Source organism: Populus nigra, chromosome 10, assembly GCF_951802175.1.
Source record: "Populus nigra chromosome 10, ddPopNigr1.1, whole genome shotgun sequence".
NCBI lineage: Eukaryota > Viridiplantae > Streptophyta > Magnoliopsida > Malpighiales > Salicaceae > Populus > Populus nigra.
The window spans coordinates 4,548,994-4,565,011 of record NC_084861.1 but is presented as its reverse complement, the minus strand read 5'-3'; the positions used below and the strand labels follow the sequence as shown (position 1 = coordinate 4,565,011).

At 34.4% G+C, this 16,018-nt stretch overlaps 2 protein-coding genes across 2 annotated transcripts; both read left to right on the top strand.

The window, feature by feature from the left end:
* Positions 1 to 2,899: 2,899 nt before the first annotated feature.
* LOC133705927 (ammonium transporter 1 member 1-like) lies at positions 2,900 to 4,827 on the top strand. Its single transcript, XM_062131377.1, has one exon. The coding sequence runs from the start codon at positions 3,005 to 3,007 to the stop codon at positions 4,523 to 4,525; it is 1,521 nt and encodes a 506-aa protein (XP_061987361.1). The 5' UTR covers positions 2,900 to 3,004; the 3' UTR covers positions 4,526 to 4,827.
* A 1,729-nt stretch (positions 4,828 to 6,556) lies between these two features.
* Positions 6,557 to 12,904, top strand: LOC133704280 (carboxyl-terminal-processing peptidase 2, chloroplastic). The gene is made up of 13 exons (XM_062129068.1): positions 6,557 to 6,709; positions 6,808 to 7,093; positions 7,183 to 7,332; positions 7,967 to 8,049; positions 8,208 to 8,416; positions 9,202 to 9,270; positions 9,630 to 9,748; positions 10,111 to 10,186; positions 10,261 to 10,302; positions 11,685 to 11,793; positions 12,200 to 12,297; positions 12,375 to 12,468; positions 12,570 to 12,904. The coding sequence occupies exons 1-13, from the start codon at positions 6,614 to 6,616 to the stop codon at positions 12,693 to 12,695; spliced, it is 1,557 nt and encodes a 518-aa protein (XP_061985052.1). The 5' UTR covers positions 6,557 to 6,613; the 3' UTR covers positions 12,696 to 12,904.
* The last annotated feature ends 3,114 nt before the right edge of the window (positions 12,905 to 16,018 follow it).

Genomic DNA, 16,018 nt, shown 5'->3' with positions numbered 1-16,018 from the left:
AAAGGCCAGCTATTTTGTTCATTAAAAGAGTCCTCACCGCAACCCCTGGATAGGCCTGTGCTGATTCTCCAGAAATTGAACGTGGAGTAAAACTTGTGAAGCTTTTCTAATTCTACGTACGAAAAGAAGATCCAATTCGTGACTAGTTGCTGATGTATGCAATTTTTTAAAAGGCTCATCATGTCACTGGTAACTTTGAAAATGCACTGAAAGCTTTTCTGACCTCGGTTCTCATCCTGAAAATGTGCTTAATAGGAATAAGTAAGGAGATACAAATCGTACATATTTGTCATCCTCTTTCTTTCCACTTTGTTTGATTTCTGGCTTCTATAATAGCTCTTTATTTATCCTGTTCTCAGGTGATGTGAAAGATATGGCCGAAAAACGTATACACATGGAGAGTTTAAGAAGAAAAAGAAGAGAAGAGAAGAAACGTATATTCTCAGCTCTCCATCCCTTCCTTTTGATGTTTTTTTCAACCCAGTTGTCTATCATGCCCTAAGGTTATTTTACTGGCATCGTCATACAGGTTTACATGAGAAAAAAGGTTAAAAGAAGCTGACGAGCAGAATTCTTCTTTGGAGATTTTATTCTCTCCTTTTCAATTTAATTTATAGGGTAACGGATCAGGCTCTTCATAAACTGCATACGATTGATCCACAAAAAAAGGACGGTACAGCAAATATGTAATGTCATTTTAGATGTAAAACCACATGTTGAACAAAGTGTTTTTAGCATGGATGCGAGCATCCTTATCTGAAGCTAGAACATGTAATGTTAATGTTATCGATTCAAATCAAGCTGTCAGCCCAAACAACTGAACGCGATCAAGGGGTCTGAGCTCCAGATGTCGACCCCATTCAGATGTTTACTCGTGAGTGCTTAGAATTGTGAGTGGTTGACGATGCTATGAACACAGTACAGTTCAGGATGCTTGCTTGTGAGAATCGTTGCCCCAATAAAGAACTGGGATTGACTTGTCTATGGAGTGCGATGGGGGGTGGCAATGGCCATTGCATACCAGGAAATCATTGATTTCCCAGCAGGATATGTAAATGCTTGTTGCATCAATCCATTTACATAAACTGTTTGTTGTTTTATCATGTGTCTACTTCCATTAATTCAAGGTTGTCCCAGACAAATGGATTCATTGTTATTCCATGTGTCTTCCTGTCTAGATTGACCAGGAAAAGGGAACTGTGCATGAAAAGCATCAAATCAGCTGTTTTTTCCAGACAAGATAAAAGCGGCAAAAGGTTGATTTTGCCTTCTTTTCTCTCTTAATATTGTCTGACATTGTCAAATTTAGTTGGGAGTGTCGATAAAGGGGCAAGCACAACAATTAATCAATCCCATTTTCCTTTTCTTCGACATGTCGTACGTACCGTACAAAATGTGCTTGCTAGCCATGGCTAGTGTGTGTGTTTGTGTATATTGTCTTTTTTAAAAACAAATGGTAGGTTAGGGCTTATTTGATTAATTTCTTTTTTTTTTTTTTTTTGGAAATGCATGTATATTGATAGCTTTCACGCCCTAGGCTAAATTCCTGCACTTAAAACTAGCTTTTACACAGCTCTAATCCTATGGCTCGTGGCCCCAAAAGTTTTTTTTTTTGAATTATATTATATTTTTATTGATTATTCAAATTATTTTAAAATTTATTAAATTAAATAATTTATTTTAAATCAATTCTCATATGATTTAATTTAAAATTAGAGTTAGGTAAAAAATTGAATTGAAAAGTTTTAAAATCAATTTGCTTAATTAAATTTATTTTATACTCAATTTTTTTTTTAAATAATCCAACCAAGAATAAAGCGCAAAAAAAGAGAGGATAAATCATCCTTATTTGTTTCCATCTTTTTTCCTCCCCTTTGTTAACTCTAGAAGTACGCATTGTGTGAAATGGGATAACAACGGCTATTAACTGAGATTAATATGGTTTAGACAGGAGGATATCAAGGATAGGTTTTATGATGAATTTATTTTTTAATGTTCTACTTCTAGTTTAAATCTTTCAATGATACCCTTCTAATTAATTTTCTAAGAGAGTTCCTATATTATTCTAACCATTTAATCATTAAATAGCCTACTTTATAAATCTGGTTGGAGCTTTTATACAGATCTTGAAATATTTCTGTGATCAGGATATTGTAGCATACATGTGGACTTGAGAGAAAAGTAAGAAAAAATATAATAATAAAAACATGAAAAAAATAGATTTTTTATTAGTTAATTAGTAGAAAAGGGAAGGTTTGGAACTTTTTGAAAACTATAAGGATAACATTGAAATTAATTTAAACTACAATGATAGAAATGGAATATTGATAAATCTACAAGGCTAACAATATAGTTTACCTTTTTTGTTTTTTAGTTTGAGGTGAAATTAAAGAATATTATGTGATTTAGAGAATATTGTTTTCTTAACTAAACGTTGCATTATGTCCAAAGAAGAGTTTAATAAATAATTGTGTGTGCACACACATACATTAATTAAGCACTCGTATTTACCTATTTTATCATATAGCTTTCTTTAATTATCATTTTGAATTCAATGAAAAAAAAATGAAGTATATTCCAAATGGAATTCTATAATCATTCTATTAATTATTCTATATATTTATTTAAAACAAATAATAAATATAATTAAAAATGGCAGTTCGAATCCCATAAATTTCAGGGCTATTGGAGTCTTAGATGATCGTTAATTAACTTCAGGACTCGTGAAATTAGTTGAGGTATGCGCAAGTTAGTTCGGATATTCATGTTAATTAAAAAAATGAAAATGAAAAATTATAAGTGAAAATATTCTAGTTTTATTGGATCATCAATTTCTTCTTTTTTTTTATCATTTTATATAAAAAAATAATTAATAAAATGTATACTGATATGAAATTTTCCCACTTTCTCCCCGTGTCTAACAATCACCATAGATTTTTGCTATAACTCTCTGCCCCCTCTATCTCTCTTCGCCACAGACTGTGACACCCTTCACTTCAAAACCATGGCTTCCAATATGACCTGTTCAGCAGGCGATCTAGCCCAGCTACTGGGACCCAACGTCACTAACTCCGCTGGTGCTGCTGCTTTCATCTGCTCCCAATTCCACATCGCGGCAAACAATTTCACCGCCACCCAATATGCCGTGGACAACACATATCTCCTCTTCTCTGCCTACCTTGTGTTCTCCATGCAACTTGGCTTTGCCATGCTTTGTGCAGGCTCCGTACGTGCCAAAAACACCATGAACATCATGCTCACCAACGTTCTTGACGCTGCAGCCGGTGGCCTCTTTTATTACCTCTTTGGCTTTGCTTTTGCCTTTGGGACCCCCTCCAATGGCTTCATTGGTAAACACAACTTTGGTCTTAAGGCTTTCCCGTCATTTTCTTTTGATTACAGTTACTTTCTTTATCAGTGGGCTTTTGCTATAGCGGCTGCTGGGATAACCAGTGGTTCAATAGCTGAAAGAACCCAGTTTGTTGCTTATTTGATTTACTCTTCTTTCTTGACTGGGTTCGTTTACCCTGTTGTGTCTCACTGGTTCTGGTCTGTTGATGGATGGGCTAGCGCAACAAGGAGACATGGAGATTTGTTGTTTGGGAGTGGAGTTATTGATTTTGCAGGGTCTGGTGTGGTGCATATGGTGGGTGGGATTGCTGGTCTCTGGGGTGCTCTAATTGAAGGTCCAAGAATCGGGCGTTATCACCATTCAGGCAGGTCTATCGCTTTACGTGGTCACAGTGCTTCCCTTGTGGTTCTTGGCACTTTCTTGCTTTGGTTTGGTTGGTATGGGTTCAATCCTGGGTCATTTAATAAAATCTTGAGTGCTTACACTGATGCTCCTGTCTATTATGGTCAATGGAGTGCAATTGGTAGGACTGCCGTTACAACAACTCTGGCTGGTTGCACAGCTGCTTTGACCACTCTTTTTTGTAAGAGAATTCTGTCTGGTCATTGGAATGTTACTGATGTTTGTAATGGTTTGCTTGGAGGGTTTGCTGCTATCACTGCTGGGTGCTCTGTGGTTGAACCATGGGCTGCTATAGTATGCGGCTTTGTTGCTTCTTTGGTGTTGATTGGCTGCAACAAATTGGCTGAGATCTTCAAGTTTGATGATCCATTAGAGGCTGCGCAGTTACACGGTGGATGTGGCACTTGGGGTGTCATTTTCACTGCCTTGTTTGCCACCGAGAAGTATGTGGGGGAGGTTTACCCGGGTAAACCGGGTCGCCCATATGGGTTGTTCATGGGTGGTGGTGGGAAGCTCCTGGCTGCTCATTTGATACAAGTTTTGGTGATTATCGGATGGGTTAGTGCTACTATGGGTCCATTGTTTTTTGTTCTTCATAAGCTTAAGCTCTTGAGGATCTCAGCTGAAGATGAGATGGCGGGTATGGATCTGACCCGGCATGGTGGGTTTGCTTATATTTACCATGACGATGACGACGAGTCCCAGAGGCCCGGTACCTTCCGGCTGGGGAAAATTGAGCCTACTTCTACAACCCCCGGTGCAAATGCGTAAGAGGGACTATTTTGTATTTTTGGTGCTTGAATATGGTTGTGAGAAGTTGTAATTTGTTTACATATGGAAGATAAATCAATGTAGGGTTTGATCATTGATGGGTGGTGCCTGTTGGGATAACGAAGACGTGGATGACAAGTTTTTCTTGTTCAGTCATGTTCGTGTAGTTAATGTGAAAATGTCTTCTCTCTATATTGTAAGTATGGTGATTAATTGGTTGTGATAAGTTCTGATTTTATTCCACGTGCTTGAAAGCTAAGCAGAGACTGAGATAATATTATTAATTTTTTTATTTTTGTCAATCTAATTCTTTTTTTTTTAGTGAAATGAATGATATATACGTTATAAAAATTTCTTTTTAAAAAAAGAAAAAAAAAGCTCTAGAAGTAAATATACTTGTGGTACTGTAGTAGAGAAAAATGGAACATTATCAGGTAGGAGTGGTGTGGTGGTGTTTTTTCTCGTCATTTGTTTTGATAATGTACATGTGGTCACTGGTTTCCTGAAGGTATGGGGATTGTTTGGTTTTTTCTCCCAACAGCAAACAGAAAACAATCAATCAAAGTATTTTTGGGATTTTTCTTTCTTTTGACAACTGCCATGTGCTTGGATTCATTCATTCATGAGTTTCTGGGTTATTATTATTATTATTATTAATTGAGTTAATTTTTATGTATCTCGACTAATCTTATAGATTTTAAAGTTAAGTTAATAACTATATAAATCTTTAATAATTATATTAAAAATAATAAAACTTAAACATGAAACTATAAAAAAAATAAATCTTTTAATTTTAAATTCTTACCACTGAACCAATCTATTAATAGTTATGAGTTTCCAGCTTCTTGTTAGCTACTCTCATGGTCCCATTAATCACAGCCACCGCCCTTCTTCTTCTCTCTCACGGCGCATCCGGCCAGCAACCGCCCCTCTCACTCTGGCCAGTCCCAAATATTACATTTTAAATGGGATTGAAAATGTTATATGTTAACATTGGTTGTTACTAACAAGATTTACATGAAATAGACTAGCTAGGGAGGTTATTAACTAGTATTTCTTGCTACAGTTCTTTTCCATTGACGAAATAGAAAGTAATTGCTCGTTTTCAATTTCACATGTAACAAAAAGGGTCTTATCCTGACAACATCCCAATTATTTTTAAAATATTTTTTATTTAAAAATATATTAAAATAATATATTTATTTTACAAATTATTTTTAATATCAATACATCAAAATACTTTAAAATACCAAAAAAAATATTAATTTGAAATAAATAAAACAAATTTTTATTTTTTTTCAAAAATATTTTTGAAACGCAAAAAACAAATAAGTCCTAAATAAATATATTAATTTACTTTACTATTCATATATACAGTAAAATACCATAAAAAACCCAAATTGTTTTAGATGTCTATTATAATGTTAATACTATATCACACATAGATTTTTTTATTTCTTTTTAAATACATTAAATTAACATAAATAATGTATTCTTCAAATCGTTCAATTAATGCACACACTTGTATCAATTAAAAAATATCAACCTTTTTATTTTACAATAATTATTAATAATTACATCATAAACCCAACTTAAACATAAAAAGTTAACCACCAAAATTAAAAATAATATTTTTAATTAGACTCAAATTAATTTTTCTTATTTACATCGATTTTCTCTTATCCTATGTTTGTCTCTCTCGTATAAAATAATTATTATTATTATTATTTACTCCTTGAATATTATAAGATTTTTCATTTCTTTTCTTCTATGAAATCGTAAGGAAGAAAGTTAATTTTCATGAATTAATTAAAATAAATATGGTGTGTAATTACTAATTTCCCAATACTTTCTATTTTCCACATAAATGAAGTTGATCAATGGGACCATCTCCCTCATTTTCCAATCAAGTATGGACCGAGCCCAGTGTAGCTCACATGCAATGGGCTTCGTGTTATTGGTCCTGCCCCCAACTTGAAGCTCTGGGCCCAATAACACTAAAAGAAAACGAAAACGAGTTTCTAAACGGATAAGACAACAAATCGGAGGAAGCCAACGGAAATCGAGGGGCCGTGCGCTGCCAATGCCATGAGCATGGAGGTTGTCCTTGCTCTCTCTCCATTTCCCCGTTTCTCTCTTCCTAACACCAACCTAAAAACCACTCTCAGCTCCTCTAACTCTCAGGTACTCTTTTCACTGCACTACAATCTACCCATCCAGAAAGACTTTTTTTTATCGAAAAAAGAAAAATCAAAGCGATTAAATTGCAATGATTTTCGCAGGTTCTGATATGGAGATTCCCGTTAATGAACGTACAGTTAAATCACTACTACAGCAGAAAGCGTAGGGGCTGCATTAATGGTGGCGGAGCTTCTAGGCGCAGCCTTTGGCCTCAGTTTTCGAACAGCTATGATCGATGCAATCTCAAGTTGGGGAAGTGTATTAGCAGGCTCCGAGAGTTTATGTATTCTTCAGAAAAAATGAGAAAACATGTTTCTTCTACTCTTTTCACCCGGTTGGTTGTTTCAGTGTTGATGGTTTCTTTTGCGGTCAGCAATTCACCCTCTTGTGAGTTCTCAATATCTATGCCAAAAACACGTGGAGGTAGTGCTAAATCATGTTTGGAGAGTGGATGTTTAATTTCTGTTGTTGTTTAGGGGCTCTGAGCGAAGAAAATCTTCTCTTCTTAGAGGCTTGGAGGACGATTGACCGTGCTTATGTTGACAAAACGTTCAATGGACAAAGTTGGTTTCGGTACAGAGAAAATGCTTTGCGCAATGAACCGATGAACACGCGCGAAGAGACATGTATGATCCTATTCTCTTAAAAGCATCCATTTTTTTCTTTTTCGTGGTTTGCTGCATCTCACCTGGCTAGATTTAGGTTGAATTATCTGTGACTACGTGCATGTTGAAAGATAAGATTTCTGCTATTCCGTGCTTCAGAACCATTGGCAGAAAAATTAGTTGATAAATATAGTTTCTGACTGCAGGTTTCAGAAAGAAAAAATGAAAAAAGGTAAACATTGTTTATGTGAAAAATGTTGAACTAGTTTAAGTTAATTTCTCTTAAACATCTGGGGATGTTTTAAACTTCGAAATTTAGTTTTAGATACTTGTTATTTTGTTCGTATTCACTATTTATTGTTACTTATCTTTGAGTTTTGCGTTGGAACTTTATAACTCTTGAAATATTTTTCTGAATTATTATTTTTTATATTATATATATTGCACCCCAAAACGGAACACCAAGTCGCTCCGAAACTGAAATATATTGTACCAATAAAAAAAAAAAAAAAGGAACGATAGCTGGAATGGTCTTAACAACCATGCTTCCACCAGAAGGGAGTAATCAATTAATTATTTTCTTGTGTAATAGTTAACCTTAGGATAGTCTTTGAATGTGCTGCCTCTCTAAGCACTAGTGCATATTTGCTATCAGACACGGCTATCAGGAAGATGCTTGCCACACTTGATGATCCTTTCACTCGATTTCTCGAACCTGAGAAGTTCAAGAGTTTGCGGGTATGAGGCATTTTTATCATATTGATGTTATCTATTGCATTTTGGCCAAATAACTGGAAGGAAATCTATAGATGTCCGTATATGCTGTCTACTTAAGAAGGAGTTTTATGAATCTGATGATCTTGTCTGAAACCTGTCCATGTTTTCTCTGAAGGCAGTCTGGAACAAAAAGTGCTGTTACTGGTGTAGGGCTGTCAATAGGCTATCCTACAGGGTCTGATGGACCACCTGCTGGACTTGTTGTCATTTCAGCTGCTCCAGGAGGTCCTGCAAATAAAGCTGGCATTGTATCTGGGGACATTATCTTGGGAATAAATGATACAAGCACAGAAAGCATGGGCATATATGATGCAGCAGACCGGTTGCAGTGAGCATTTTTTTTATAAGGCACCTTTTCTTGAAAGTCGATCTATTTAGTAGGTCACGCAATTTGTCTACCATGTCACACACTGCCAGAATTCTGTTGAGATTGATATTTTATGATCCTCAAGGAACTTGTGAAATAGAGGTTTTCAAAGGATATGTTGCATCTGTGCTGGTGGTTCATCCAATAATCTGAAGGCATCTTAGCATCAGTGAGAGTATAAAGAGCCATTCTTTGCATAACGTTGGGAAGATTAGGACCTCTTCTTGTGCTTTTTATTCTTTCATTGAGTTTTCTCATATGGCTAAATTGACATCTAAGTCATATGGTCTTTTTTCAGCAGCTTCTCTAACCCGCTCAAAATCATGACAATAAGGCATGCCACATAGGCATGTACTGCACGTTTTTAGATGATGAACTGATGAGAAAAAAGTGAGTGCATTCAAATGAACGGAAAAAAATGAACAAATCATAGACCACCACTATTTTGTAGTGGGATTTGATTTCTAAACATCTCACTGTGTATGGCTATAGAGCACATTATGGAGGAAAAATATTAATGAAGCTGACTGTACTTGATTTGGAAGCAACTCTTGATTGAGTTGGATGTGTTTATTGTGCTAATGATGTTGCCAGCACTTTTTTGTTATATATGTGGTTATGGTTGTTATTTTTTGTAGTAATTGGAAGGTAATCATTGTTTCTGTGATTCCCAAGCATTAAGTACAGAATGCCTTTAATTGTTCATCAAATTTGCAACATGCCTAACCTTATATAGTGAATTGTAGGGGACCTGAAGGAAGTTCAGTAGAATTAACCATTCGCAGTGGGCAAGAAATAAAGCATCTCGCTTTAACGTAAGAGTACTGCATTGTTTATGTCTCTTTTGATGTGCTATTAAAGTTCTTGCTTTAACTTCTTGTCCAAGGGAAACTTGACTCCACTTTTATCCGAGTTTAGATTGATTCTGCTATTTCAAAGTGGTTGTTTTGAAGATCTGTGCTTCACTATGCTTTTACTGCAGAAAATTTAACTACTTTTATAGAACTTTAATAGCACCCTCATACTCTATGCCATATTTGGCGAAAAACATACAACAGAAGAAAGAAACAGCCACCATTACCCTATTTCATCGCATGGCATACATATGTTTCTTACATCCTATCAAACATATCATCAATGTTTTTGACATTTGAAACTAACTTCTGCTTTCCAGGCGAGAGAAAGTGTCTCTAAATCCAGTGAAGTCAAGACTCTGTGTAATTCCTGGTTCAGGGAAGGATTCCCCCAGGATTGGGTATATTAAACTGACAACATTTAACCAAAATGCTTCAGGTAGTTTGAGGTAGCTATTTTATTTCTGAGGAATTATTCATTTTTTCCTTTAAATAAATAGAGAATTTGTCAGTCATAAATCAATGCACTGGAAAGTCTGCATTCTTAACCAAGCTCAACATGTTTGGATTATAAACTGTCTGTAAATGGTCTGCTATTCCCCCATCTGTAATGATTTTTGGAGCTCAACATGATTTATATAATGCTGCTTTTGCATTTAGTACATACACTGTATATAACGTTCATGGTTGCCAAGTGTTCTTCTCTATTGCACCTTAAAAATTAGTAGTCTGTTAGAGTGAAATGTTTTTGGGAATTCCATCCATTCAGGATAGCATGTTGAGAATTCAGATATTTTGCAGGTGCAATCAGGGAAGCTATCAATACTTTGAGGAGTAATAATGTTAATGCCTTTGTGTTGGACCTTCGAGATAATAGGTGATTAGCTTTGAATATCATATATTTTAAACTTGGTCTTATGGCTGCATTCTGAAAGCTTGAATTTGCTGCAGTGGTGGCTTGTTTCCAGAAGGGATTGAGATCGCCAAGATTTGGTAAGTTAAATTGCGATGAATGTATACATTTGAATTTGAATACATGGGTGCTGTAGCTTAAGCATTGGTAGCAGTACCTTTTAAAGGCAGGATTGGTAGGGGTTTTGGCTGCATAGTTATATGAGCATGATTTATGTTTTCTTTTATTTGAAAATGTATATTTATTGTCTATTCCTCTATACCTACTGTGAACTATGTTTATTGGTTTCCAGAAATTATAGTGACATGTCTTAATAGTCAAATCTATAAATATAGTGTCTTGGTTTTTATCCAAAAGAAAAGGATTGGGTGGATATATGGACATGTGTGTGTGTATTATATATTTTCATGCGTTTGTTTGTGGTGTGTCTTCATGTATTTATATTTAGGATTATGTCCATGATTTGTATGTCATATATCCTTCTTCACTTGATTGTTGCTTGGCTTCTTTTTATCACTTGCACCACTTAATTGAGCTCTTGACTACCCAACACTGGGATACTGCTTGAAGGTGCTTCATTGTCTTTTGCAGTTAATGCAGACATAATTTGTATCCGGTATTCATTATGCTTTCTAATAAACACTTTTTGTTTCAAAATGAATTGGTACTGGTTGAGAATTTGTTTTTAATCTAGAATCAAGGTTGTTGACAGCTTAAAAATTTGCTTTTCATTTTTTTTTTCTCTATCTAATTCAGCATCATTTCATTTTCTAGACTCACTGTCCAAGATACCACATTTACTCACTCAGCAGATGTTAACTTTATTTTTTTCCTAATGCATTTCATGTGGGAACTGTGCTATTAAGAATACTGTTAGCCTAAATGTAAATATAAGTAAAATAGGTGGCAAGTGCTATTCAGAAGTTGCAGTGCCCTGTTTCACTGGAAGGAAGAACCTGTGCTTATTACAAACAATGAAAAAAAATGTAGATATACGTCTATGGCTTACAATCAACTGTATATTTTTGGCTCTACCACTTTGCTTGAAAAGAGAAAACTCTTGGGCATTGTTGTCACTTATTTTCCTTCAAACGTTTAGGCCCTCAAGTGTTTACTGGGAGTGCTTGTGGTTATATTTGTTTGGAGTGTATCTTGATGTTAATACACATAGTTGATTTTAGTATATTATATATTGTCTCAAATCATAATTGTATTGAATTTTGACCTACGTGTGGCTGTAATTTTTGTGCATGTGGGTGGGAGGTTGAATAGTTTGCTTTCTTTTTCTCTTCTTTTCTTCTCCCTCTGTAACTTTGTTTTTGAGGGGGAGCGGGGATTTACTAAAGAGATTATTGGAACCATGAATTAACATAACAAATGTGATCACTTAATACCCAATACTTTCATCTATTTAGTCAAGACTCACTGTATACTAGTCTATTAATCTGCTGGTTTTGTTCAGGTTAGACAAAGGTGTCATTGTGTATATTTGCGATAGTCGTGGGGTTAGAGATATATATGACACGGATGGAAGTAGTGCAATTGCAACTTCAGAACCCCTTGCGGTACTGGTAAGCTTTCTTATACCGAATCCTGGGATCATCCATAACATTTGTTGATGCTTAAGAGTATGTGACTTGAGCAGGTAAGTTTGTAAGAACACTCAGTTGTCTTGAAGGCTCTTTTCAGTAAACTTGATGTCTTCTCTCTGTATGAGCTATCACAAACTCTCTCTCTTTCAATTTCTAGTATAATTTGGATGCAATGTAAAGCAACTGCTTTAAATGTGATCATGCATCTGCAATTTGCCCCATTCTTACTATTTGTTCTGCCACTTGTATTGAGTTTTCGCAACATCTTTGTCTCTGGTTTGAGCAAGAGCTTTACTACAAGGGATTTTATATGTGCTTGATTTTCACATTTTCAACATCAAATCTTTAATCAGGGACCACCTACTTTGCTCTGAGTTTCTATCAGGTGAACAAGGGAACTGCGAGTGCAAGTGAAATATTAGCCGGTGCATTGAAAGACAATAAGCGTGCTGTTTTATTTGGAGAACCCACATTTGGAAAAGGGTAATTGCTTCTGCTTCTACAACATTTATGAACTATGTCATCTGTGACTAACCAAGCATGTTAATTCTGTTCCACAGCAAGATTCAATCAGTTTTTCAGCTATCTGATGGTTCTGGCTTGGCAGTTACTGTCGCTCGTTATGAGACCCCTGATCACACAGATATTGATAAGGTTAGTGGCTTATTCTTTGTGCAGCACTGCTCACTCCCTCCCTCCCTCCCTCCCTCCCTCTCTCACTCGCTCTCTCGGTAATTCTTCTTGCTTTTACTTAGGTTGGTGTGATTCCAGACCATCCACTACCTAGATCTTTTCCGAAGGATGAGGAAGGTTTCTGCGGCTGCCTCCAAGACCCTGCATCTACTTTCTACGTGAATAGGGGCCAGCTGTTTGCGAGATAGCAGATTCCCTTGTGTTTTGACATTTTTTGGGGGGTTAAAGACATCATAATTCCTTTTCAAGTGGAGTAGATTCATTCTTTTGTTGGTTCATTAATCTTTATTGGAGCCAGTTTAACTCGAGCAAACATTTGCTCCAGTATTTTATGAAAAGGGATGTCAAACAGCTTCGGTCTGGTTGACCATGAAAATGACACGAGGAAGTTTGACCACCGAGAAGTTCATCTCCCTCGATTACCAAATTTCATACGAGGAATATGTCGGTGGATATCATCCAATGGAAAACTCATTAAAAATGAAATCCCAGGTCGATACTATGTTTAGAAGCAAATTGAACGAGGAACAACTACATTATACCATGAATTAATCTTCATCATCTTAATGGCGAGCTGTGATGGTATTTCTGTAATTATCTATGATAGCTGAAGTGGTTATCCTTGTTAATTGAACCATCATTTACCCCCTTTACAGCTTCCTCCTCCTCCTGTTCTTCATCACCTATTTCAGCATCATCTCGCGTGCCGCCATTTTGACTGTCCAATTGACAGTGGTAATACCATGACAGAGGCTTTTGGACCAGAAGCAAGCAATGGAGATATGACGATAGGTGGAAATGTCCAACCATCGGATTTGGCTACCGGCGGTGACCAAAGAGCAAAACTCTTGCGACCTCTTAGACTTGCATTAATGTCAAAACTATAGTAGAAATTCCAATAAAGATATTCCCCGCAAAGGTAAAAAAAAATCAGTATCTTGTTAGAGCTAAAGTAGCAGCAAAGAAAGCTGCGTGCCACAAAATGAAACTATAAATAAAAGGGCTCAGTTTTTTACCGTGCAGTTCATAGTAAAAGATGAGCTATTTTTTTTTTATATTTTTAAGAATTTTTTTTTTAATAATTTTTTTTATTAATGTTAAATTTTTTTATTCAGTTATCAGACTTTCATGACACGAATCCCGGGTTTAACAAGTTAACATGCTTTGACGAGTTAACCCATAAATATTTTTTTTTTTGCTTTTTAATTAATTTTTTTTGTTTACTTTAGTTTGTTAATGTTAAATTTCTTTCTATTTAGTTATTAGACTTTCATGACACATATTTCAGGTTTCACGGGTTAACCTGGTTTCACGGGCTGTCAATTTTTTTTTTGTTTTTTTGTTTTAATAATTTTTTTATTTAATTTAGTTTGTTAATGTTAAATTTTTTATTTAGTTATCAAACTTTCATGACACGGATCCCTGGTTTAACGGGTTAACCTGATTTAGCGAGTTAACCCGAAATTTTTTTTTTCTTTTTAATTATTTTTTTTCGTTTAGTTTAGTTTGTTAATTGACAATAAACTAAAATTGCTTAGTGTTTCACTTGCAAGTCCACAGTGAAACACTGAGCTGTCTTTTTTTTTCTCTATTTTTTTTTCTTCGTTTTCTAGCCTTTATGGGTTTTTTTTTGCTTTTTTCTTTGTGTTTTTTTCTTTTAATGAATTTTTTTTAAAATTTTTTTGTTAATGTTAATTTTTTTATTTAGTTATCAGATTTTCATGACACGAATCCCGGGTTTGACGAGTTAACCTGGTTTGACGAGTTAACCTGAAAATTGTTTTTTGCTTTTTTTATTTTTAATTAATTATAACATATACTAAAAGGAATTGGTGTTTTACTGTGGACTGCACAGTGCAGTCCACAGTAAAACACTGATGCTTTAGGTTTTTTTTTTAAGTTGTCTTATTTTTTTTAGCTTTTTTTTATGCCTTTCAGGATTATTTTTTTGCTTCTTTCTTTGTTTTTTTCTTTTAACAAATTTTTTTGTTTAATTTAATTTAGTTTATTAATATAAATTTTTTTTATTTAGTTATCAGACTTTCATGACACGTTTTTCGTATTTAATGGGTTAACCTGTTTTGACAAGTTAACCTAGATTTATTTTTTTTGCTTTATTTTTGCTTTTTAATTGATTTTTTTCATTTAGTTTAGTTTGTTAATGCTATTTTTTTTCTATTTAGTTATCAAACTTTCATGACACATATCCCGAGTTTCACGGGTTAACCTGATTTCACGGGTAAACCCAGTTAATTATGGGTTAACCGTCAATTTTTTTTGTTTTTTATTTTTATAAATTGTTTTTGTTTAATTTAGTTTGTTAATATTAATTTTTTTTTATTTAGTTATCAAACTTTCATGACACAGATCCTGAGTTTAACGGGTTAACATGGTTTGACGAGTTAACCCAGATTTTTTTTTAATTAATTTTTTTTTGTTTGGTTCAGTTTGTTAATTTTCACTTTTTTTTATTTAGTTACCAGACATTCATGACACGAATCTCGGGTTTAACGGGTTAACTTAATTTGACGAGTTAACCTGTAATTTTTTTTTTATTTTTTTTGTTTTTATTTTTTTTTCGTTTAGTTTAGTTTTTTTTTCTTCTTAGAGGTTTTTTTTCTTCTATTTTTTCTTTTTAATTAATTTAGTTTATTAATATTAAATTTTTTTCTAAGTAGTTCTCGGCTGATGCCTTTAGTTTTTCTTTTTGTTTTTTTGTTGTTTTTATGCTTTTGACTGTGGACTGCATAGTGCAGTCCACAATAAAAAGGCTGATGCCTTTTGTTTTTTTTTCTTTTTAATTAATTTTTTTTGTTTAATTTAAATTGTTAATGTTAAATTTTTTTCTATTTAGTTATCAAACTTTCATGACACGGATTCCGGATTTGACAGGCTAACCTGGTTTGACAAGTTAGCCCAGTTAATTCTGGGTTAACCCATTAATTTATTTTTTTCTTTTTAATTATCAAACTTTCACGATGTGAATTCAAGGTATGACGGGTTAACTTGATTTGAAGGGTTAACCCAGTTAATTCATATTTTTTTTCTTTTTTTCATTAGTTTTTTTTTTCCTGTTGGTTTTTTTTCTTTGTTTTTTTTAACGAATCTATTTAATTATCACACTTTTATGACACGACCTTGCAGCTAGACCCACGTCCAATGCTATTGCGTATGGTATTGCAGTCCAGATACTTTTATGCTAAGGGTTAACTCAAGTTTAATATTATTATTAATATTATAAATATTACTTTTGGGTCAAGCATTGCAACCAAACCTAAGACTCTTGGGTATAACTTTGCAAAAAAACTAACACTTTTAGATCTTGATTTTTTAAAAAATGCAAAAAATAATTGACCCGCAACATCGCGCGGGGCATGTAACTAGTGAAACAATAAAACTCAATGGACCATTCTTGGAATGAAGTGGGATTGTTGAGAGGCACCGTGAAAAATCTTCGAATTGTTAACAGTGCCACGCTAAAAAAGGGTAAGCTGTGAACATGAGTGAATAA